Source organism: Prionailurus viverrinus, chromosome A2, assembly GCF_022837055.1.
Source record: "Prionailurus viverrinus isolate Anna chromosome A2, UM_Priviv_1.0, whole genome shotgun sequence".
In the NCBI taxonomy this organism is placed as follows: Eukaryota; Metazoa; Chordata; class Mammalia; order Carnivora; family Felidae; genus Prionailurus; species Prionailurus viverrinus.
In genome coordinates this window covers 51,751,671-51,776,073 of record NC_062562.1, presented here as the reverse complement: position 1 = coordinate 51,776,073, position 24,403 = coordinate 51,751,671, and the positions used below count along the sequence as shown (strand labels likewise).

At 46.4% G+C, this 24,403-nt stretch overlaps 1 protein-coding gene across 1 annotated transcript in view; it reads right to left on the bottom strand.

Moving 5' to 3' along the window:
- Positions 1-24,403, bottom strand: part of SLC6A11 (solute carrier family 6 member 11) — a 134,672-nt gene that overhangs the window by 47,605 nt on the left and 62,664 nt on the right. The window contains exon 6 of the mRNA XM_047850768.1: positions 23,451-23,585. Coding sequence (XP_047706724.1) covers positions 23,451-23,585 — 135 coding nt within the window. The remainder of the gene's footprint in view (positions 1-23,450; positions 23,586-24,403) is intronic.

Genomic DNA, 24,403 nt, shown 5'->3' with positions numbered 1-24,403 from the left:
AATCACTGAGCTGGTTCAAGGCAGAGAGCCAAGGAAAGAGAGGGCACGCCAGGATGCTCCATGCCCTGGGAGAGCCAAGTGGCCACATGCAGTCCTGTCTACAGAAAGGACTCCCTTGAGAGGAAAATGAAAAAGAAAGCAGCCACAGTTGGTGAAGGCAGCCACCTCTGCATTTGCCCAGAGACAAAAGAGTAAATACATTTAATCCCATCATCATATTCATTGCTTATGGTCTGTCTCTTCCACCTAGAACAGAGACTCAATGAGCAGGGACTTTCATTTGTTTGTTCACTGATGCATCTCTGGCACTTTGCACACTGCCTGGCACATGGTAAATACTCAACAACATGTGCTGAAAGCCCACAGCTGCTTGGAGTCTCCAGGACATAGGAAGGGAACATTCAAGGCTCATGCAGAGTCCTAGCTACCAGGCTAAGTGGAGAATGTGCTGGACTGACAAGGTTAGGACCCCTGTTTCCAATTCCAGGTTGCCCTGATAGTTCCTAGGTGTTCTCCCTCAAATTCTTTCTCCTGGCCTCAGTTTTCTAATCTGTAAAATGAGGAAACTGGGTTGTAATGGCAATGACAAGTATGTGGTAAGCACATCCCCCTCCAATTCCTACCCATGGCAGACACTGCTAATCAATTTCACTCCATTTCTTTCCATCCATGGCAGACATTGTTAATCAATCCCACTCCAATTCCTGCCCATGGCAGACATTGCTAATCAATTTCACTCCGTTTCTTCCCATCCATGGCAGACACTGTTAATCAGTCCCCCTCCAATTCCTGCCCATGGAAGACATTGCTAATGAATTTAACCCCCATTTCTTCCCATCCATGGCAGACATTGCTAATCAATCCCATTCATATTCCTGCCCATGGTAAACACTGTTAATCAACCCTCCCCCTTCCCTACCTTTCCTCTCACAGCAGATATTGTTAATCATTCACAACACTCTCTTGCTCTCCCCTCTGCCCAGCTATGGTAGAACTCCTCCATCAGTCAGAGTTGGTAAGTGAGCTGAAACCTGTGAAAGATGGTCTTCTAGCCCTGGACACCAGGCTTATATAGCAAGGATATGTTCTGGGGTCAGTGGAGACTCACTTTCCTTGAGGTGTTTTGACCTTCTAGTCTTGAAAGCCCAGGAAGACACTGTGACACCACAGAGTTTAAGCTCCTGCCCCTTCCCAGGAGCAAACTTCAATTCAAATGCAAGGAGCAGAGAGTCTTTATAAAGGGAAGAGGAGGAGGATGCCACACTCATGGAAATATACATTTTCAATAGGTTTGCAGCACTTGTCCTGGCCTGGAAGGCTGAAAGGAAGAGGAGGGATATTCTAGGGGTGCAAGTGGTATCAGCAAAGAAGGGCCTAGAGGCAGGGGAAAGAAAGATCTATGTGAAGTTGCCCAGCAGAAATGCTTCCAAGCTAAGCAAAGGATGTCGAGCGGGGATAGAATGTGCCTTCCTGAACTGCATGGATTTACAGAGCTGGCATTTCATTCATGACTATATGTTTGGCTGGAAGTTGCTCTTACTTTGAGTTGGAAAACGCCTGTGGTAGTCATAGGGACGAGGCAGGAAGATGCTACTCACTTCCATGGGAAACAGAATTCTGAGAGTGAAAGGGAAAGGAACTCAAATTCCTGCCTGGAAGAGCCTCCTTGAGGGGTTCCATGGTGGTGAGGGTATGGGGACAGTCACAGCAGCAAAAGAGCTTTGTCCCCAGCTGAGAGCTCCAGCCCCAGGATGAGCTCCCTCTTGCTAAGTAGTTGGGGGTGCAGTGAGGAAATTCTTGCACTGCATTGGAAGTTAGGGCAGAAATCTCAGAGGTTTTCTGCTGTTAACAAACTTAACGATCAGGGGGTCAATTCCCCCCCAACAACACTTTCTGAGCATCACCTATCTGCCAGGTGTAGAGAATACACAAATAATAAGACCCCTAGTCCCTGCTCAGAAGCTTGTAATCTAGCAAGTGAATGAGGGGAAAGGAAGTCAAACAAGACCTTCCCCGGTCCACAGTATCAGACAGATCTTGAGTGCCTGCTCTGCTAGGTGACATGGAGGGGGCACTTCTTTGAACCTCAGTTTCTTCAGGGGTACTGTGGGGATAACAACAGCTCCAAGGTGCTGGCATTGTTCTGGACACAAGACAACACATGTAGAGCACACACTGGCCCCTGGCTCACGTTAAAAGCTGCATCCAGTGGGAGGGGCCGAGTGGCCAGAGGGGTCATTACTTCCGGCTTGAGGAAGAGTCTGAGGAGTCTGAAAAGCCAAGTAGATGTGTCCCAGGAGGAGAAGCAAAAGAGCAGTCAGCTATTCTAGACTGGTCCCAGAGCCCTGGCCTTGTCTCCACCCCAGGGTGAGTGTTCCCATGAGGGCCAGGAAGCTCATGCCTCCTCTCCCGGGTCCAGCAGACAAACCCCAGGGAGCTGAGCTCTTCAGGCTTCACTTCCTCTCCCTGGGACCTCACTTTTGGACAGCGTCAGGAGTGAGAGCAGAGGGGAAACCCACCACCTCCATATGGGCCTTCAAGGAACTATGCACGCTGCTCGCCTGAGTACCACCTGAGAATGCAGACACCAGCTTGCTCCTGAAAAAGGTGAGTGTGTTCTATCATCTCAGCAGCAGAAACCCAGGCCCTCAAATCCTCATGCACCTCACTCTCTTTTCTGGAGGCCTAAAAAGGCTATTACCTCAGTCCTTCCAAAAATGCTTTGAGCTAGGTACTATTATTTTTTTTAATGCTTATTTGAGAGAGACAGGGAGACAGAGTGTGAATGGGGGAGGGGCAGAGAGAGAGAGGGAGACACAGAATCTGAAGCAGGCTCCAGGCTCTGAGCTGTCAGCACAGAGCCCGATACAGGGCTCAAACTCACCAATCGTGAGATTGTGACCTGAGCTGAAGTCAGCCACTTAACCAACAGAGCCACCGAGGCGCCCTGGTACTATTATTATCTCTATTTATGGATAAGGAAGCTGAGGCCCAGAGAGGTCATGGACGTGGCCTTTGATCACCCAACCAGAAAGTGGAAGGTTCAAACCCTATGTGCCTGATTCCAAAGCCAGGACACTGCCACTGTGTCAACCAAGAAGAGAGTACCCAGGGTGACCACCCTCATAGGCCCAAAGTCCAGATGGATCTGGATAACATGCAGTGGCCTGCCCACATCCACTCACATACTGTTTCCTTCCACCTCCCTGCATCCTTGTCAAACTGCATGGCCCCATGGCTACCTGACCCACACTGCCTCTCCCCTGCTCATCTGAATGGAGAGGTGACAGCTTTAAACACCAGCAGATCCTTGAGAATCATGGCACCCAGAGCATGCAGGGCAGATGACAGAAGCAGGTTCAAGTGATGGACTGAGTGAGCCACCACAGCAGTACCCGCAGACTCTGACACCAGCTGCCTGAGCACCGCAATGTCTTAGAGGGGCCAGAACCCAGGAGGGATGGCTAACCTCACAGACAGACTAATGGGAGACACTGACGGGTTACCACAACATGTCCTCCCAAATGATGCTCCACCGGTGTGGCCTCAGCTCTGGGCAAAGCGGTCATGACTGAGGGGCTGACCTCATTCCTCATGCCCTCCCTTAGCAAGTTCTGCGGGCATTGGCTTGAGGAACAAAACCAAGAATGATCATTTTAAAAATAAATCAAGGCATGAATGCTGAAGTGTTTAGCGGGTAAAGTGTGCTGATGTCTGCAACTTACTCTGAAATGTATCAAAAAATAAATTAAACGGATGGATGGATAGAAGGCTTGGAGAGGCCTGCGATGAAGCAGACACAGCAAAACATCGATGGCAGAATCTAGGTGGTGGGTATGTGGGTGTTCCCTGTGCAGGCAGAACCAACAAGATGACACAAAGGATGCTCCCATGCCAGCAGTGGGAACTGGTGGGCTTAATGAGATGAATCATATACGCAAACTGGGGAGGGAAATGCTTCCCAGGGATGCATCAGTGAGAATACCTAGGCTTTGTGACCAGTAACTCATGATCAAATCACTGAGGGGTAAACTTAGGTAATCCCTCTGCTGTCCAGGTGACAGTCAGAAGCCACACTCAGTGTCAGCTCCCAACCAGAAAACCTGGCAGTTTATTGTCCTTGACATCACCTCATTGATTAAAAACACTTCTGAATTCCTTAAATCATCCAACTGAAATTCATGGTTTTATCCGAGTTTTTAAAGCTCATTTTCAGCCACAATTGTCTTCTGGATGAGGTAGATCAGCCTTCCAGGGCTTACGGGAGAAGGAGGAACAATGGACCAGAACGTAGCAGTCCCCAATTGCCCTTGAGACTGTATGGATTCATTTTATATTTGGTTCTTGGGCACTCAGAAAGAAGCCCATGCCCATAATTTATCTTCCCGTCTTTCTTAGAACCCTTTCTTTCTTTCCACTCTGTTTCTTCTCCACTTTGTCACCAATTCTGACGTATAAACAGTTATCACGGCACCCACTGTCCCAGGCATGATCAAAACACTGAAATGATGACCATATTCTACACAAGCACTTAGTGAGTACTTGCTATGTGCTGAGCCATGTACAAGCCTCCACCATGGGAGAGGTATAGTTGAATAAGGTGTTGTCCAGGTTCTGGAAGGGTAGTCTTGGGCGATGCAAGTGTAGTTTGGATTATCTCCACAAGGAAGTTAACCACATACTCACTTAGAATGCTGTTCATCTGACCCTTTCCCCCAATCTTATGGCCTTGAGAAATCTTAATGCACTATCATCCATTATCTTGGAGGCATGTGGATGATTTATAACATAAAAATACTCACATGACTGCAGATATATCATCTCATATCTCTGAGTCTCATTTTCACAAAGGACATTTTAAAGAATAATTCCTGGGCTGACACCTTTTATTAATCAGACACATACAACTGCTAATAAGCACCTTCCATGGGTATGAAGTAGCCCACAGGAATGGGTCATAAGGGAGAAAAGAAAAGCAAAGAGCTACTGGTAATGAAAAGCTTGAAAACAAGTGATTTTACTTGATGCTCTAATTTTATGGTTGAGGGAACAGTGTGGCACAAGGAAGGACAATGTCTTTTCAAGGTCAGTGATGGAACTGGGTTCCCTGATTCTAAGTCTGGGAGTTACCCACTATGCGACACTGCCTCCTTGGGGCAGGGGAGGGTGGGAAATGCAAGGACCAAGGCACTTACAACATCGGAGGCTGAGCTTTGCCCACCAGCCCCTAGTATTTGGAACATCTCTAAGGCTCTAATAAAGGAGACAGAGCTATGTTTGACCTCTTTGTGAACATTATGCAGGACTCAGTGCTTGCCCTGCAGGGCTTTCCAGTGCTTGGTTTGCATATGAGAAGTGAGGGAAGCGGAACATGAGATTCACACACCAGTGAGTTTTCACAGAGAAGAACATCAAATGTCACAATCCCAGAAAACTAAGATGTATCAAAGCCTTGTCATCTTGCTGCTTACAGACAGAAGAGATCCTTGCTTTCCTTGTTCCAATATGTGCTGGGTCAGAAATCATCAGAACACATTGCATTTGCAAAGCAGACTTCTTCTTAACTAAGGAGGGGTTGCAGGAGGCAGTCACAGCATCTTAATTATAAGAACTGCATGCACCTCTCTGCAACCCTTGTGTTTCTCAGGGCTCTGTTGTGCACATCAACCTGTTTGTTACTCTCGGCAGTCATCTGAGGTACAGATGGGAGGCCTTATTAAAATGGAAGCCCAGAGAGGTTAAGTGATCTGCCCAAGGTCACAAAGCTAGGGAGTCAGGAGCTGATTCTATGTCTAGCCTAACTCCTTAACTTCACAGATGGGAAAACAAGCTCAAAGGGGTAGAAAGATGACAGATGTTTCAACAATAAGTTCTGCATTCCAGTCCAGTTCTCTGCCAGCTGAGGTCTTGGGTAAGTCAGGTCCTCTCTCTAGGATTCAGCCACTCATCCACAAAAGAAGAAAGAAGGCCTAGATATTGACTTTCAAACTTGTTAAAATAGCAAATAAATGGGCTCCATGGGGCTTTTTATCTTGATGAATATGATTTTTACTGAATGTGCTGGAAGTATACTTATTGTCAGAAAATATATTCAGTGGGTAGTATGAAATATGAAATCACCATAAACATATGACTTTATGGATAAAATTGAGCTGCTGAATTAAGCATGAATGACTAAGGGCTAATTCTCTTAAATGTGCTACCTGAACATTCAGTGTGTCATATTCAAGACTAGTAGATGAAGAAAAGCAAATACCTGAGGGTTAAACATATTTTTATGGGAGATACAGAAAACACATAATTATAAAATATCATAACCATTTAAAAATTCATAGCCTGGCTTGAAAGGAAGATATAAAATTCTCCCAGATGCCTGAATGAGAGAAGTCAAAGCTGAAAGAGAAGGAGGAGGAAGAGACTTAGCAACCCATTGGGATATCCAACCAGATAGAAGCCCAAGAGGCTGAGGTTTAAATTCCTTTTCAAGGATAGAATTAAGATTACAGCCCCTGAGCATGACCAAAAGCTGAGTGGGCTTACTGCAAAAAGTGAGGAGCTAGAAAAGGACTGTCCTATGATGAATGTGGTATTAGAAAATTCTGCCCCTTAGCCCAGAACTCAACATGGAACTTCTAGGTATGGATATGACCACACACGGCTCCTGTAAAGTAGGCACCCAAGCTTAAACTGCAACTTGAAAATCACCATCCTAGAATTCCATACCCAGCAAAACTACCATTCAAGAATGACAGTGAAATAAATATCTTTTCAGACATAAACAGACTAGTTCCCATGGGGCTGCTTAAAGAAATATTAAAGGATGCACTGCAATACAAAGGAAATTTAATTCAGTAGAAAGAAGTGAAAGAAATGGGGAGCAAAGAAATTGGTAAACATATTATAAAATCCAAGAATCAACTCTAGAAAGTAACAAGGCAATATTTTAAAAAGTAGTAAATAACCATAACAAGGGTGAGGGTGTGCGTGTGGAATTTGGAGGGAATTTTGCATCTTTGTTATTTTCTTGTTCAGAAAAAGGACAAGGCTGGTTAACAGCCACTCTGATTAACTCAGCATCTTTTGTCTTTCCAGTGTACCCCAAGAGAGACTCTTTCTTCCCAGCTGGGAACTGCCACATGGGCAGCTACCACCTCCTTCTCAGCACTTCACAGGGCGGCCCTCCAGTTGCCGTGCTTTCTGCCCAAGACAACTGTGGCCACAGTTCTGGTGCTGATTCTTTAATGGGCATGCTCTGAACTCTTCTGGAAATAACCTGGGCCCTACGGTGTACAGTAAGGAACCCCAGAATACTGATAGCATGCCTTCGAAGAGTCAGGGGTCACTGCTCCATTTCCAAGTTTCTGGAGTAATTTGAGTTTCAGTTTCCATAGACACCCCCATCCCTGGTTCCTGGGCCCTTTTCCCTCTAGAGCACTACTGACCAATAGAATTCTATCTGCAATGATAGAAATGTTCCATATCTGCTCTGTACAGTATGGTAGCCCCTGGCCACATGTGGCTATTAAGCACCACGTATTTGCCGAATGAAACTGAGGAAACTGAACCTTAACTTTTATTTAATTTTGATTACTTTAAGTTTTAATAGTGAGTTATAGCTTGTGGCTACCTTAACTGACTGCATAATTCTAAAGGGTGGGCATCCCTGAAGGGATCCATTCTACCCCCAAATGATTCTTGAGAGACAGTCCCCTGCCTCTACAGGAATCTCTGAAGTGAGCTCACCCTCCCTCTGCTCTGGCGTGTGCATGAGGGCAGGTGGGGGGCCCCAACACTCGGCCCCCACCCCTCTCCTTCCCCTGACCACAACCCTCATGCTCGTCTGGCAGCCTCAGCCCGCCCTGCGTGCTCTCTCAGACCAGCACGCCTCAAACCTGCCTGTGTACACAAACCAGAGACAGCTGTTGTTAAAATGCAGACTCTGATGAATATGTTTGGGATGGAGCCTGCAAGTCTGCATTTTTCAACAAGCTGGCAAATGAGGCTGTTGCTGCTGCTGGTGGTCTGGGGACCACACTTTGAGCAAGACAGTTTTAGGACAGTTGTCTTGAAATGTCACGTCACTCTGCCTGTAGGCACCATGACAGCTGGCATCATATCAGCTCCCATTAATATTTGTATCTTCTGTTTTTGCCATACCTGTTTTCCACGGGGTTTTAAAAGCAAACTCTATGAGAACAGGATAGGTCAAATCAGCTCATGCTGAACAGAGCTGCCAAAAAACCCTGAAGTGTTAGTCAAGAACATAAAATTAAAGGCGTATTCATCTCTTAAAGAAAACAAGAGCCAACGTTCATTGAGCATTTACTATGCACTGGATATGATGTTACGCACATCATGAATGAGGATGATCTCATTTGATCCTCTCAACAACCCTTTTTATAGATTAAAAAAAAACCAGGGGTGCCTGGGTGGCTCAGTCAGTTAAGCGTCACATCCGACATCAGCTCAGGTCACGATCTCACGGTTGGTGAGTTTGAGCTCCATGTCAGGCTCTGTTCTGTGTCTCTCAAAAATGAATAAACGTTAAAAAAAAAAAAAAAGAAAAACAACAACAACAAAACCAATGAAGGCCCAGAGAGCTCAGTAATTGCCTGAGGTTACAGTTAGTAAGCGGATGAGCCATGATTCAAATCCAAGCAATCTGATGGGAAACTCCACACTATACCAGAGCTCTGATGGAAAGCTCAAGTCCAGGGATCTTGATTGTTGGCAGTGGATGGACTCCTTTACAGAAAAACATGCTTAATGAGGTATCTGCACACAAATGTTCCTAGCAGCTTTATTCATAATTGCCCAACTTGGAAGTACCCAAGACGTCCATCAATAAATGAAAGGATAAACAAACTACGGTACATCTTGAGGACAGACAATTATTCAGTGATAAAAAGAAACGAGCTTCTAAGCCACAGAAAGACATGCATAAACCTAAAATGCTTATGACTAGGTGAAGGACGCCAATCTGAAAAGGCTACACGCTGTAGGACACTCTGGAAAAGGCAAAACTATGGAGATAGGAACAAGATCAGTGGTTGCCAGGGGCTTGGGGAGGAAGGAAGGATGAATGGGCAGAGCACAGGATGTTTAGGACACTGAAGCTATTCTGTGTGTCATGGCAGATACATGACATTATGCACTTGTTAAAACCCATCAAGTGCACAACACAAAGAGTGAAACTGAATGTAAACTCTGGCTAGTAATAATCTCAAGATTGCCTCATCAATTGCAACAAATGTGCCACACTCATAAAATGTAAATAATAGGGGAAATGAGAGCAGGGTGAGGAGGTGTATGGGAATTCTCTGCTTAATTTTTCTGTAAAGCTAAAACTGCTTTTAGAAATCCTATTAATTAAAAAAAAAAAAAAGAACATGCTTAGTGCACACAATTCTATGTCTAACTGTGGGGGGCGGGGAGGGGCAGGCAAAACCCCTCTCCAGTTAAAAACTCCTGTCCTAGAAAACACCACTCATCCACATACTCCACCCGCTCCCACAGAGAGCAGCAAATGTCTAGCAAGAGTAGATACTTTGTACATGTCTGTTGATTCATCTAAAAGGCAAAGGCGTAGCCAGCACATGGCACACAGTAGGTGTTCAATAGTACTTGCTATATGAAAAAATATAAGGCTGGAATTCTAAAAACAAAACAAAACAAAACAGAAACAGCCTAAGAAGCCCTGGAGATTCTTAGAGAAGTCTCACGGTCAGTCTCCTGTGCTGGTACAGCTAGAGTCACGACTGTCCATGGTCCTCATCAACCCACACTGTGGCCACTCTTGGTGACATCTCTCTTTCTCCCTATGAGAATACAAAATCCTCAAGGACAACAGCACTGCCCAGTTCACCCCTCATACTACGAATATATGGTCAGACCTGGAAGGCAGCAGGCATATCTTCAGGGTTTGCTGACATCTTTTCAGAATGAGCCCCATGTCTCTTTTCTCTGAGGAGTCTCTTGGGCTTCCAGAAGTAGCCACATGAATTCAAACAACGGCACTAACCCTAGGTCCATGTGCCCATAAACCCACAATGTCACAACTGGGGGGCTGCTTCTCGTGTCCCCTATGACATTGCAAAGTCTCCAGTGTCCTGGGAAGACAGACTTCTTCCTTGCTTTACACTGTCCTCCCCCACCGCCCCCCCCCCCACCGGCTCCAAAATCAAGGTCATTTGATACGTGTGTCCACTTCTTTACTCACCTCCAAACTTACTCTCTTCTCTTTCTCTTTTTCTGTCCCTAGAGAAGTTTACACATTACTGTTTCATCTAATCTCACCACGTCTACAAGGGGCACATATTAGTAAAAGATTGTATGTTGAGGCTTGTAAGAGAGGAAACTGAGGTTCAGAGAGGGTGAGTGCCTGCCTGAGGTCACACAGTGGGGTAAGCAAGAGGCAGGCATTCAAATGCAGTTCTGTCTGACTCTAAAACTCTGCTGCCAATGTCTACTGAGTCCCTCCAGTCTGAGCAATCTTCGAAGTTACAGCTTTGTTATGCCAATCAACTTCTTGCCCAGAAACTTTCAACAGCAGCCTCCTGACCACTGACTGGAGTCTTAAACTCTTTGGGCTGGCACCAAAGGTTCCCAGTGACAGGGCCTCAGTCTGCTGTCTCACTCTTACTTCCTACGACTCCCTGTAACAAAACCTGTTCTATAGCCACACTGAGTTACTGACCATTCCCTTCATATATGCAGACTTTCCTAGTTCTGGTGTTTGCTTATCTCCAAACAGCCTTCTTTTCCCTATCCTTCAAAGATAAAATCAAAGGCTACCTGTTTCAAAAAGTCTTCCAAAGGATGTGCAACTGGAAATAGTTTTGTTCTCCTCTGTGTGCAGTCCTTTATCTAAACCACCATATGGTATCCACCCACCCACCCATCCAGTATTGACTGAGAGTCTAACATGTGCCAGGCTGTATGACAGGTGCCAGGGAGACTACAGTGCACAAGACAAACCCGTTCTTTGCTTACATAGAGCTGCATTAACTGGGGAGACTAATCAACAAACACATGAGATTGCTTCAGACAGCCATCAGTGCCGTGAATAAAAGAAAACAGGGGTTTCATTAAAGTCACGGGGTTTAGTGAAGGTTTGAGCTCAGCTGGTCAGAGGCGACCTGACTTTGGAGCTAAGACTTACAGGACAAGAAGGAGCAGGCCACAGGATTATCTGAGGGAACAGTGATCCAGACAGGCAGGGTTTATGGTAGGAAGGAGTCTAGGATGCCCAAGGCCATGTGGGACATGGGACCAGGCCACAGAGGGCCATGGTAAGCAGTCTCGATTTTAATCCTAGTGCGAGGGGAAGCTGCTGGGGGGTTGACCTCTGTTTCTGGTCATGAATGAGTGGTATCAGACTAGCCCTCCTGCCATAAGCAGCTATCAAAGAAGTCACAATAGGGGAGGCAACCCTTTCAGGCAGTGGATAATATGCAGGGCAAGATTGTTATCTCTGAGAGATGGCAACCTCCAAGGGGGTTTTCCCCAGCCCTCTACCTGGGGACAGTTTCTTGACCACAGCAGACAGGGCTAGAATCTGGGCAGAATACATAGTCTCACCGGGCCAAGGAGGCAGGGCCAGAGTGCAGGACAGCTGAAAGAGTTATAATCTATAGTGTGGGGCACCAGAAAGGGGGAGCTATACAGAACAGGGCCCCAGATGTCCATGTGGAGGTCACCTGGGAGACTGTGGCTGAGCGCTGAGCTGTAAACGTCCAGCGTGAGCCCACCCAAGGCCAGATAGTGCTGCCAGGGGTTGAGAGTGGAACAGATATGCTAGAGGTCGGACACTACCGGGGGAAGAGCACGGCCGGGGGACTGCCTACAAGCATGACAGATCGGTCAACACCAAGTATTCACCCTTGGCACCTGGCTGAGACACAGAAGGACCTCCCCTTAGGAGCAAGAACCAGACCTCCAGGTAAGGTTTCTCCACCATGGCATTACGGATATTTTGGGCCCCATAGCTCTTTGTTTGGGGGGCTGTCCCGTGCAATGTAGGATGTTTAGCAGCATCCCTGGCCTTTACTCACTAGATTGTCACTAGTGACATTAACACGGTTTCCAGACATTGACTTATGTCTCCTGGGATGCAAAATTTCCCTAGTTGAGCACCAATGCTCTAGAGTAAGAACTCTTCTAGACCCATCCTAACAAAGCCTAAAGAGAGCCCTGACAAGCTCTACAGAGGAGACAGAGCTTAGAACCAATGAAGGCCCACTGAGTCCAATTAAGTTAGAGGGTCTTAAGAAACAGCTTGGGATTTCCACATGCCTGCAGCAAGAAAACATGAAGTTGAGTCTACAGAAGTTTAAGGTGTCAATCAGTATTTGAAATACCTATTCAAATAAAACCCAACACTCTTCAGAGGAAGATAACAGAATTCAGAGCCTCTATAATATCATATCCATAATATTTAACTACAACCCACAGTATTCAATCAAAAACTAACAGATATGCACAGAAACAGGAAAATATGATCCATGAACTGGGGAAAAAAGATGTTAGAATAAACATATGCAAAGAATTAAAGCAAAACACATTTAAAGAACAATTCCAGGAAGTTACATAATCCAGGATTCCTTTTTCAAAGCTCCCTCAGTCTGTTGGGTGAGGAAGGAGATCGTGGTAAGGGGCAGGAGCCCATCTTGGAGGCTCTTAGCCCACAGGAGGCTGGTCTGTACCTCATTTGTTTAAGCTGCACTTATATTAGCATGTTGAACCCTGGTAGATTCTCTCAAAGTGGGGTACAAATTAGGGTAGATGAATCAAGAAAGAACAAGCAAATGAAACAAAGAATGAATGAATGTCAACATTGGGAACCAGGTGAGCAAGGAGTGTTCCAAAGTGGAATTGAAGGGTTTCCTTGTCACAGGAGGGGCCAATCAGAAACTGACCAGGTTACTACAGAGGAGATTCCTGCACTGGGTGGGGACTAAACCCACCTGATGCTGAGATTCTAGGATTCTTGCAAGGTAGTCATGCAGGTCTGGGATGCTCAAAGACACCAGAGCCAGAATTGCTAGCCCAGGGCTGCAGAGTAAGAGCAAGGCCAGAAAAATCAGATAGGACAAAGGGTTTCAGCATTGCATCCTTTAGTTGCCCAAGTCAGACTCACCTGGGTTCAAGGGCTATCTCTATAAGCACAAGGCAAGTAGTTTAACCTCTTGGAGTCTCAGTACCTTCATCTGAAAAACCTTTAGGACATAGGTTTTAAAACTCTCATGACCCATAGGAGAGAACCTTTCATATGGTAATAGGACCATAGGTCCTGTCTTACAGGTCATAAAAATTTAAGGTACTTATACATAGCATTTAGTGCCTGGGTCTAGAAAATAATAATTATCAATAACTACTTGCTGATTGAGTGAATAGGATAAATTAAATGACAAGTTTGTGAAGTATAATACCTGTCATAAAATCAGCCATCAAGAAACGATAACTAATGGGATGCCTGGGTGGCTCAGTCAGTTGAGTGTCTGACTTTTTTTTTTTTTTAACATTTATTTATTTTTGAGAGACAGAGGCAGAGCATGGGGGGGTGGAAAGGGAGGGGGAGGGAGGGAGGGAGGGAGGGAGACAGAGAGAGAGAGAGAGAGAGAGAGAGAGATACAGAATCCGAAGAAGATTCTAGACTCTGAGCTGTTTGTTAGCACAGAGCCTGATGCGGGGCTTGGAACTCACGAACTGTGAGACCATGACCTGAGCTGAAGTCGGAGGCTCAACCGACTGAGCCACCCAGGTGCCCCAAGTGTCTGACTCTTGATTGCTGCTCAGGTCATTATCTCACAGGGTGTGAGTTCGAGCCCCACATCAGGCTCTGAGCTGATGGTGCAGAACCTGTTTGGGATTCTCTGTCTCCCTCTCTGTCTGCTCCTCCCCTGTTTGCGCTCGCTCTCTCTCTCTCTCTCTCTCTCTCTCTCTCTCTCTCTCTCTCTCTCTCAAAAATAAACATTAGAAAAAGAAACAATAACTAGTATCACTACTCATATGTGTACCCAAGCAGCTCTTCAACCACTGAGACTGCAGATTAATAAGGGGCTACTGAAACAGCTGAGAACTAAAATTCACAACACTTCCCCCTGAGTAAGCCTATGGCTGAAAGAATTTAATGAGGAACCCCAGCGACGCACAGAATCTCAGTGGAATATACAGGAAATCTGATTCCACAGACCAGCAACTCTTGAGGAATTTTAAGCAGTCAAGAAAGAAGAAATGCTCACTACCTTCCTTTCAGTGTGTGTGTTAGATCAGTAATGTGTCTCTAATTCTGGAGGCATTCACCCAGTGACGGGAAGCATACCTGGGTCAGGTGAACTCCAACCCTAGTACCCCCTCCTTCACTACTGTTAACACTGACCTAATTATGTGTGTCTCCCAAGAGACTATCATCTCCTTGAAGACAAGAATCACGCATCATCTGATTCTGCATCCGCAGTACCTGGTGCTGAGTAGACAACAGATGAATGCTGGTAGAACAGTGACCCTAGCCCCAAACCAAATATACCAAAAGGAAACCTTGGTTGATTTTCAGTCCCAGGGACTAGCCCTCGTGTCCAGGGAGGTTTGCAATATTTTCAAAAACATATCCAATGTCTACAAGTCAGTATCATTATTTCCATTTCAGTCGGGAAGTCCAGCAGTGAAGACACTCATGTTTCCTTGGGTCCCTGTCTGGAGCCAAAGTACATTGCCACCAGGTGGCAGCGATTCCATGGGCGTGTCCACGAGGCTCATCAGGTGAGGTTTTAAATGAGGATCTTGTTTTCCCTGATTTGTCCTTATGGGGTGAGGGCAGGTGGAGGAGATTTCCAGTGTTCTGAGGTGCTCACTCTTTGGGCATCCTTCTACCCCACCTCCAGGACTTGGGACACCTTAGCTGCCAGCTCCAGTTCCCTCCATAGAAGAGGCTGACTTGGGGGACGTGTGCACACCCTGGGAAAGCAGACCCCGCGATTTGGATCCGTGACAGGCCTTTCTGTTCTTGCCCTGAAAACACACACTCGAAACACAATGAAGAGTGAGAGTGGCAGGAATCTGGGGCAGGGAAAATGTGATTTCCTGAAAGCGGCCCTCCATTCCCCAAAGACTGAAAAGACAGAAAATAAAAATTTGGGGGGGAAAAAATGGAGTGGAAGCACTTCACACTTCGGAGAGAAGACAGGGCTGACAGTGAAGGCAAATAGATGTTTAGAAAGTTATAAGAGACCATGGAATGCAAATTGCCAGAGGACAAAGAAGGCGAGCCGTGTTGCTTCAAGTTCTTGATGAGAAACTTAATTTACTGGATTCACAATGAAGGCACTCGGTTCTGAGTTCAAAGCCTCCCTCTAGGCCTGTGGAGCTCTGACTCATCCTGCCCAGAGCCCAGTGACACGGAGGCAAATGAAGAACATCACTGGTGTCCCTGGAGCCCTACTGCATGCCAGACCCTGGGCTGGGCACTGAAAATGAGAAATAGAAGTGCTTTTGCATTCACATGCAAACCTGCTCCACAACTGCTCTGTGTGGTGGATATTCTAACCCCAACAGACAGGTGAGAACCCTGAGCTCTGAGAGGTAAAGAGACAGCCTGAAGGCCACCAAGCTGGTCAATGGCAACAGAGTGACTCAAATTTCCTTTCCTACATACCAGATTCCAATGCACTAAAAATCCTGTCTCTGGAGAGCTTACCCACAACTGCAGTCCATGCTAGGTCATTGTAACAGAGTCACATAGGCTTCTCCTGAAACTGTCCGTCCTTCCTTTTTTCCTTCCTTCAATTCCTTCCTTCCTTCCTTCCCTCCCCCCCTCTCTTCCTGCCTGCCTGCCTAAAAGTATTTACTAAGCTCTTAATGTTGGCAGGCTCTGTTTCCAGGGGCAGGACATCTAACAGTGAATGTAACAGATCAATCCTCTGCCCTCCTGGAGCTAACATTCTAGTGAGTGGAGTATGGTGACACAAAATGAAAGGTGTCTTAGATGTTGGCAAGTGTCATGGTGAAAACCAAAGCTGGGGGGTGGGTGGGTGTGTAGACAGGATGTGCAGGGTGGAGAGCATGATTTTATACAAGGTGGTCGGGAAGCCCTCACGGAGACTACAACAGTAGGGTGCACAGCCCTTTAGACCTTAAAATAACTTCCATGGCTCTCTCTCTGGACTTCACAGTTACCCTGTGAGGAAGGTGTTCTTGGCTCCCAGGCTCCCTACAACTGAGTTCTCTTTACATGCTTTTTGGAGTTCTCCTGCCTCGCTGGCTGGGGAGATAGAAGGAGGGGGCCGCTGTGAATGCATCTGCCTGTCCAGATCAAGACTTAGTCTTCATGCAGAATGCCACACAAGCCCAGAGGGCTCAGGAGCACCCCTCAAAAGGATTTTTCCCTTAAGGCCCTGGGAGCTGGGGTCCAGAGCGTTGCATCAGTCAGGAACCTGTGCCCCTTTAGAAAAGTAAATGACACAGCACACATGCATGTCTGAACCCCTTATAAGCAGCAGGGAAGGGAAGCTGGAGCCCGGGTCTGGAATTAATGGAGATCCTGGATCACGGAGAGGCCCCACCTTGCTGTCACTCCGGCCAGGATATGGGATCCAGGAAGCAAGAGTTTCCTATGGGGTAGAAGGCACCCTGAGGGTTGTTTTCCTCAGGTGGGTCATTGCCTGTCCTCCCTCTGCTGACCTGTACAGGCAAGCCCTCCCACCCCAGGCCCCCAACTTCACCAAATTCCAAACATGGCTTCAGGGAGGTAAAGCTGTGATGATAACATGTGAGCCCCATAGCTATTCCTAAAGCACTGGGACAGGGCTGGCTTTTCCAGCTGCACGAGAGAGAAGGCAAGCTGGGGGTTCCATTTAGCACCCAGAGCATCAGCTATCAGCCCTCCTGTGAAGTCCCCACCCACATAAGCCCCCAGGAAGCAAAAGACAGAGAGTGATGGCATGGATGCAGCCCCTTTAGATCTGCCCTAGTATTTAAAAGGCAGGAGTTATTCACAGGCTTTGGCACGAGGACATCACCAAGAACAAGGTGCACGTTCTTCTCAACAGACCAAAGGAAGGATGCAAAGCTCCGATCTCTTCCAACCCTCTTCCTTCTTCCAGGGAGGGAAGCCCACCCAGTCACAGAGTGCTCTTACTCACTTATATACTGACTGCCTGGCAGAGGTAGGCATGCTATAAATATCCGTGGGATAAGATACGGAACAGCTTTGCTGGGCTCTGGTGACAGGTGAGTGGTCCACAGGACAGTCGCGATCCCTTTCCTCATGGAGTTGGCAGCCTGGGGAGGACTCCCAGTAAGGGCTTATTTCACCCCCTGGTGGCCCCCAGTCCCTCTGAGACCACGCCCACACTCTGGGAATGGCTGGAGCAGTGCAGGGACCCAATGAGTCTCTGAGGCTGGAGGTCTGAATGTGTCCAGCAGCCTCCCCTCTGACCAGCCCGACTCCCCGGCTCACCACCCCCATCACCTATCCTTCCCATTGGTTCACACACAAGAGACACTCTGATAGGTCCAGCATCAACCTTTTAGTCCCTTGTAGCTGCGGGAAGCCTGACCACTGCAACTTCTAGATCACCCTGAAGAAACAAGGGTGTTCACACTCATAGACAAGCAAAGTGGCCAGGCCTTTCTGGGAGTCCTTCTTCCTGTGCATTCTGAAGCACAAATGGGAAACTAAGTCAGGTTCATTAGTCACAACAAGGACTTGATAAAAGGAGAAAACCACCAAGAGGCTGAGCCATTTTCTGATCTCCTGATTAAGTATTTCTGGCTGACAGCTCTCCTGACCTACTTTCTCTACTTCTGAGAGTCATGCCTCAATTGTCTTGAGTGGGACCATGTGGCTACCTGAAGTCCTAATGCTACTTCAGGATGATTCTCCAGCCCCAGCCGTGTCCCGAACCTCAGCACACCGTCTTCACCCTGTACTATTTTTGCCAAGTCCATGTTCATTCTAGTATTTATTTGATAGCTGCTTGTAAATTAACCTTGCTCCTTACCTACCACATACATGTATGTAAATGTGTGTGTGTGTGTGTGTGTGTGTGTGTGTGTAAAGTGTATATAGATACAGCTTCACTCCAGCAATAACTATGAAGTCACGGTTCTGATACGGTTGATGGATGTCCCAGGTTTGTTTTTTTTTTCTAATGCACATTAAAACACATAACTGCAAAAAGAAAAAACATTCCTCCACTAACTGGGTCATTGCACTTCACCTTCACAGCCATCTGATGGGGCAGGCGACTACAACCTGTGACCCTCATTCTAGGGAAGAGATGACCAGGTCCCAGAGAGGGAGGAGCCTTGCTAGAGGCCACACGAACTGTAATGGGAGAGCAGGATTTCCAGCCTGGGCCTTCCCGATGGTTCATGCCTGGGGTGTGCACAAATGGGAACACTTAGAACTTCTTGGTGTGGATCTGTCATTTTATTCTTTAGATCTTACCTTCCTTCATTCAGAGCCCAGAAACCCTGGGCTGTAAGTCCTAATTGGGCCACTGAGCTGCTGTGTGGCCACAGACAAGTAGCTCAGCCTCTCTGACCTGGATCTATCTACTGAGTGGACATTCTAGCTGGGGTACTGTGATTCTACTGACCCACACACAGGCTGCCTTCCCTCAGCACGCCGAAACGAATCTGTGTGATGTGCTAGCCTCCAAAGTTCGAGGAGTTATCAAGACCCCTCCACAGATTCCAGGTTACTATACACCCCAACACCAGCCCTTCAGCCCCCGGAGCAGACAAAAAGCAGGCTCAGGGCCACCCCCACCTCTCTTCTCAGCCATGTTGGGCCCTTCCTGCAACACACTCCAGCTTCCAAAGACACCAGTTACATGGAATTTTGTTTACCCTTCCCTCTTGCAGTCACTATCCTTACCTCTATCCCAATTAACTATCTCTGTTCCTTTTGGTGGGCATGCTCACACAAGGAGAATCAAAAAAAATTACAACTCACAGATCTGGTGAGCTGGAGGTTTTTAAATTTTTGGCTAAAGCAACAGAATCTTTCTTCAAAAATCTCAAAATAGCTTTGGCTCTTACAGTCATTCAGCAAACATTTATTGAGCACCTATTATGTCCCACGCACTGAGCTAGCTAGGGATTGGAGATACAATGGTGGGAAAAACAGATACAGACCTTGTTTCCAAGCTGTCTTCTCTGGGAGGAACTTTGTATCCACCCTCTCTTAAGCACTCCCCTTGCCACTCCATCCTTGGCCTCTTTGGGTCTTGTTGCCATTTAATGGACTGCATATTTTATTTTTTATTCTGTTCACTGCTTTCTTCTTTGACTGGCATATAAAATTCTTGGGGAAGGGATCATTATTTTGTTCAATGTCCACTGCTATATATCCCTGATACCTATAATAATCTCTGATACAGAACAGGCACTTAGTAAGTATCTGTCAAGCAAATGAATGGACATTAAACAAATCACACATGTAATACATACATACATGTATATACATATATAAATATTTCCCTGCAAACATGGTAAGCACTTTGGAAAATAAGTATGAAATACTAGAGGGTGCATGGTTAGCAGTTCGGAAAGACTTGCCTGAAAAAGTGATGTTTAAACTGAGTCCTAAAGGATGAGTGGATGTTAGGCAAGGTGCAGAAGGAGGGTCTGGGGAGGAAAGAGGGAGCATTCTTAGCAGAGAAGTAACATGTGCAAAGGTCCTGAGGCAGAAAGAAGGCCAGTATCTGGCATGAACTGAGAGAGGGGGAGAAATGATGGGGATGCAGCAAGGAGACAGCTGAAGGAAGCCCTTGGAGGCCCTACCAAAGACCACAGGGAACCCCAGAAGGGATTTAAGCCAAGAGATGCCTGTCAGATTTAGATTTCAAAAAGATCACTCTGCTGCGGAATGAGAGTGGCCCACAGGACCAAGGGGTTAAGGGACATTTCTGGAAGACCAGTTAGGAGGCTACTGTCAAGGGGGAGATGGTGGTGACTGGACCAGGCTGGTGGCAGCCGAGGCAGAGAGCAACATGGGTAGAGTGAGGGAGTCAAGCAGAGATCAGAGGCCAACAAGTCTCCCCTTACAGGCATTTGAGGGTTCTGCAGCTCAAAATTAGCACTTTTTTCTAGAATAGCCCAAATAGTAAATATTTTACGTTTTGCCAGTGTGCAGCAAAGAGTTACCACAGCAGACCTGATGTTCCTGTCCCAAAGGGCCTGCTGGCAGGATTGGCTCTTGGCTGATATCTGGGAACTTAGCTAAGATATTCCCCTGGTACTAAGTCACACCGTCATTTTGTATGCCAGGGGCACTGAATTCTGCTGTGCCAGCTTGCCTGGACTATTTGTACAAGCAATGCAACTTACGGTGAGTACCTGCTTTCCTTCTGGAGACCGTGTGATCGATCACATGGCCACAAAGTACCTGCGCACTTAATAAAACTTCCCCATTAAAAACCCGAGTCCTGACCAATCTCCTCTGGGGAGAAATACTGCCCACATGCTGCTGCATTTTGATGCTGCAAGAAGGAACACGTTCTGTGTGGTTCCTCCTGGCAGGTGACTGTGGGAAGCCTATGCATGGATTCCTCCCGACTTGATGTGATGTGTCTTTTTCTCTCGCTGATGCTGGAAATAAGCTGTATTAAAGAGTATGACTGCTCTGAGTCCTCTGAGCCCCTCTAGTGAGTCATTCAATGTGGTAGGGGGCGGGGCATAGGGGTCATATGGTTTCTGTCTCAGCTACTCATCTCTGCCTCTGAGCTATGCCTTTGAGCAGCCAAACAATATGGGGAAAAATAAGTAACATGGCTGTGTTCCAATAAGACTTTATTTACAAAAATGGGCAGAAGGCTGAAGATGGCCTGTAAGTCTATCAGTCAACCCATGTTCATGGGAAATGCAGGTATCTCAAAATCCACTTTGAACCTGGGAATGAAATCAACCTTTTCTTGCCTTCATGGGAAAACGAAGGCCCAGAAGGAGAAAAAGAGAAGGAACCTGTCCAAGGTCACTTAGGATCAGCAGCAGAGTCCGAGGAAAGCCAGGTCCTGACTGCTGGCCCAATGTTCGTACCACGACTCCAAGTGGCCATTCCTCAGAACAGCCTAGCAAGTGAGTGCTGGCCTGGGAGCCAAAGCCTGAGAGGAAGGGAGATGGCAGGAAACTGGGATGATGAGGCATACAGTGTGAATGGTGAACACCTGACTTCACCTCTGTTCTGTGTGTGGGTATGTGCGTTTGTGGTACATGTGTATATGTGTAGATAGGGCTCTACGGTCGTTAGTGTTGGCTGGCTTTTCCCAAACTTTTCTGATCATCAGAATCTCCTCGGCAGCTTCCTAATTATATAAATAGGCAGGTGCCATCACATACCCCCAAAACTGCATTCTTAACATGTTCCAAGGTGTTCCGATGATCAGTTAGGTTTGGAAAATGTGGGTGATGCCCAGGATCTCCTTCCTGACAGACCCTGAGGAATAGGATAAGGAAACCTGTGAGCAGAGGAAAGAACAGGAAATCTGTACTGGGTCAAGAATTTGTAGATCTGACAAAAAGGCACAGACCAGTGATTCTGGAAATACGTTTTCCAAAATTCACTCTCCAACTGAGCCTTTGCCATAGGAGGTTGGAGTTGGTGAGGCCAACAGTCAGGAGCTAATTTCCTTCTTCCTAGGGATTCTGCCTGCAACTCAGGATGCTGCATCAGGTGCCCGGTGGTGCCCCGAGCCTCAGGGGCCCCTCACGGCACAGCAAACTGAGAAGAAACGAGCACACGTTGCCACTTCACCATGGACCTTAATCAGTGTAATGAGCTACACCTGAGCTGCAATAACTCACCCTCCATAAACCTTTCCACCCAAGTTCTCCTAACAGGGGGTGGCTGGAAGCTACAGACTGCAGACTCAGAGTTTCCTGCAGTCTCATCTACTATGAATGCAGATTCTACATTCTAATGCATGATGTATCTATGTTCATTTTAATAGAAATATGGGTGCCTCTATGTTCATCACGGCATTATTTACAATAGCCAAATTATAAAAGCAGCCCAAGTGTCCACTGATTGACAAATGGATAAAGAAAATATGGTACACAGATACAACGGAATACTATTCAGTCACAAAGAAGAATGAAATCTTGCCATTTGCAACAACATGGATGGACCTGGGGGTATTATTTAAGTGAAATAAGTCAGAGAAAGACAAATACTGTATGATTTTGCTTATATGTTGAATCCAAAAAAAAAAAAAAACAAAACAGAACAGAAACAGACTCCAAGATACAGAGAACAATCTAGTGGTTGCTGGGATGGGGGTAGGCAAAATAGCAGAAGGGGATTAAAAGGTACAAACTTCCAGTTATAAAATAAATAAGTCAGAGGGATACAACGTACACTACATGGAATATAGTTGATAATATATAACAACTGTGTACGCTGACAGATGGTAGCTAGATTTACCAGGGTGATCACTTTGCAATGTACAAAAATGCCAGAATCACTATGTCGTACAGCTGAAACTAATATAACATTGTATATCAACTATACTTCAGTTAAACAACAATGGATGTCTCCTTGGCCATCAGATGTCTTTGAGCACATTATCTGACACCCTGGATTTACCTGATGGCCTTTAGGAAACACTGATACCTGGGAACCACCCCCAGAAAATTTAATTTAATTGGTATGGGTTACACTCTGGGAATTGGGATTTTTCAAAAGGTCCCAGGAGCTTCTAACAAGTAGTGAGGTGGAGCATTTCTGGGCCTGCAAGATGTCTGTTTTCACCTCTTGTCTAACATACACCTGGGAACACCATCACTGCCCACTTAGAGAAGCTTAGGTATAAACAGTCACTATCCAAGATTCAGCACAACCAACGCCTTACCGGACACAACTAAGAGGTGAGCCAGTTTTCACCATTTATTTTCTTTCTGCGAGCTGCACCCACAAGGAAAATCAATCACCAACAAAGACCCAGTTGGTCTCACTGAGATGCATGGCTGGGGGATCTGTGATCTTAGGTAGAGGAAAAACTTTCTGTTTACACTTACCTCTAACAAATTTAGCATTTCTTCAATTATGAACATAGACAACAAACTGCAGAATTGTCAGCAGTAGAAATCCCAGATACTTTCATATCACAGTACAGATATCTCCACACATCATTTATGCTCACCATGACTTTGAAACCATAAAAATCATAGGACCTGTTGCTGGATCTTGCTCTTTAATGTATTGATAAACAAGCACATATATTATTACATGCCACAAATTTGTCTTTTGTTGATGTTTTGATGGTTGTATTTCAATATACTGGATTTCCTAGGCATTTAATTTATGCATGGAAAATGATTATTGTGAGAAGGGGTCCATGGACTTCTACATGCTCAGCCAGCTGCTAAGCCCCCGTGGCTGGCAGCAGAGGCTAGCAGAGGGCATCCCAGTGGTAACAGGCAACTGGACACGAAGCAAGCAACTTTACCTGTGGGTCGGAGAGCCGGGAGAGGTCAGGATACAGGTAGAACTTGATGCCTTCGGAGGCCCCGGGCAAGGTGACGCCTCGGATCAGGAGGATCAGAAGCATGATATAGGGAAATGTTGCAGTGACGTATACAACCTGCCCAGGGGAGGAGAGGAAAGAATCAAGAAGGGGTGATGGTGGTGGGCAATGTGGCAGGGCCCTAACTTCTGGCCAGGAGCAGAGGGCTTTCCAGTGTAGAACCCCAACGTGGCTTCTTCTCCCACCTCATCTCTCACCACTGTCCGCTCAGGGGCCTGGCCTTTCAGCGAGTATCTCATGAATGCCTACAATGATGCTTGAGACCGGTGCTTATCAATCATTTGTGACCACAACCCACAAAAGGAAATACATATGATATCAAAATCCCATACATATTGAGCTGAAACAGGACGTCCCACATGATACTCTTACATGTGTGAGGCACTCAATATTTTCTATCATATTCTATTTCATGTTTTCATAAGGCTGGTCATGACCCTCTAAATTTACGTCACGATTCACCAATGGGCCATGACCCACATTTTTGAAAAAGACTGCTCTTAATGATAATCAAGTTTTCACAGCCAAGGATAGAATAGAAAGATGCAGGGGAGGGGCACCTGGGTGGCCCAGTCGGTTGAGTGTCTGACTCTTGACTTTGACTCAGGTCGTGATCTCAGGGTTTGAGAGATCAAGCCCCACCTTGGGCTCTGTGCTGACAGTGTGGAGCCTGCTTGGGATTCCCTCTCTCTCTCTATCTCTCTCTCTCTGCCCCTCCCCTGTTCACATGCCCTCTCTAAATAAATAAATAAATACATACATACATACTGAGGAGAGAAGAAGAGAGGAGAGGAGAGGAGAGGAGAGGAGAGGAGAGGAGAGGAGAGGAGAGGAGAGGAGAGAGGAGAGGAGAGGAGAGTAAAGTGCAGGGAAAT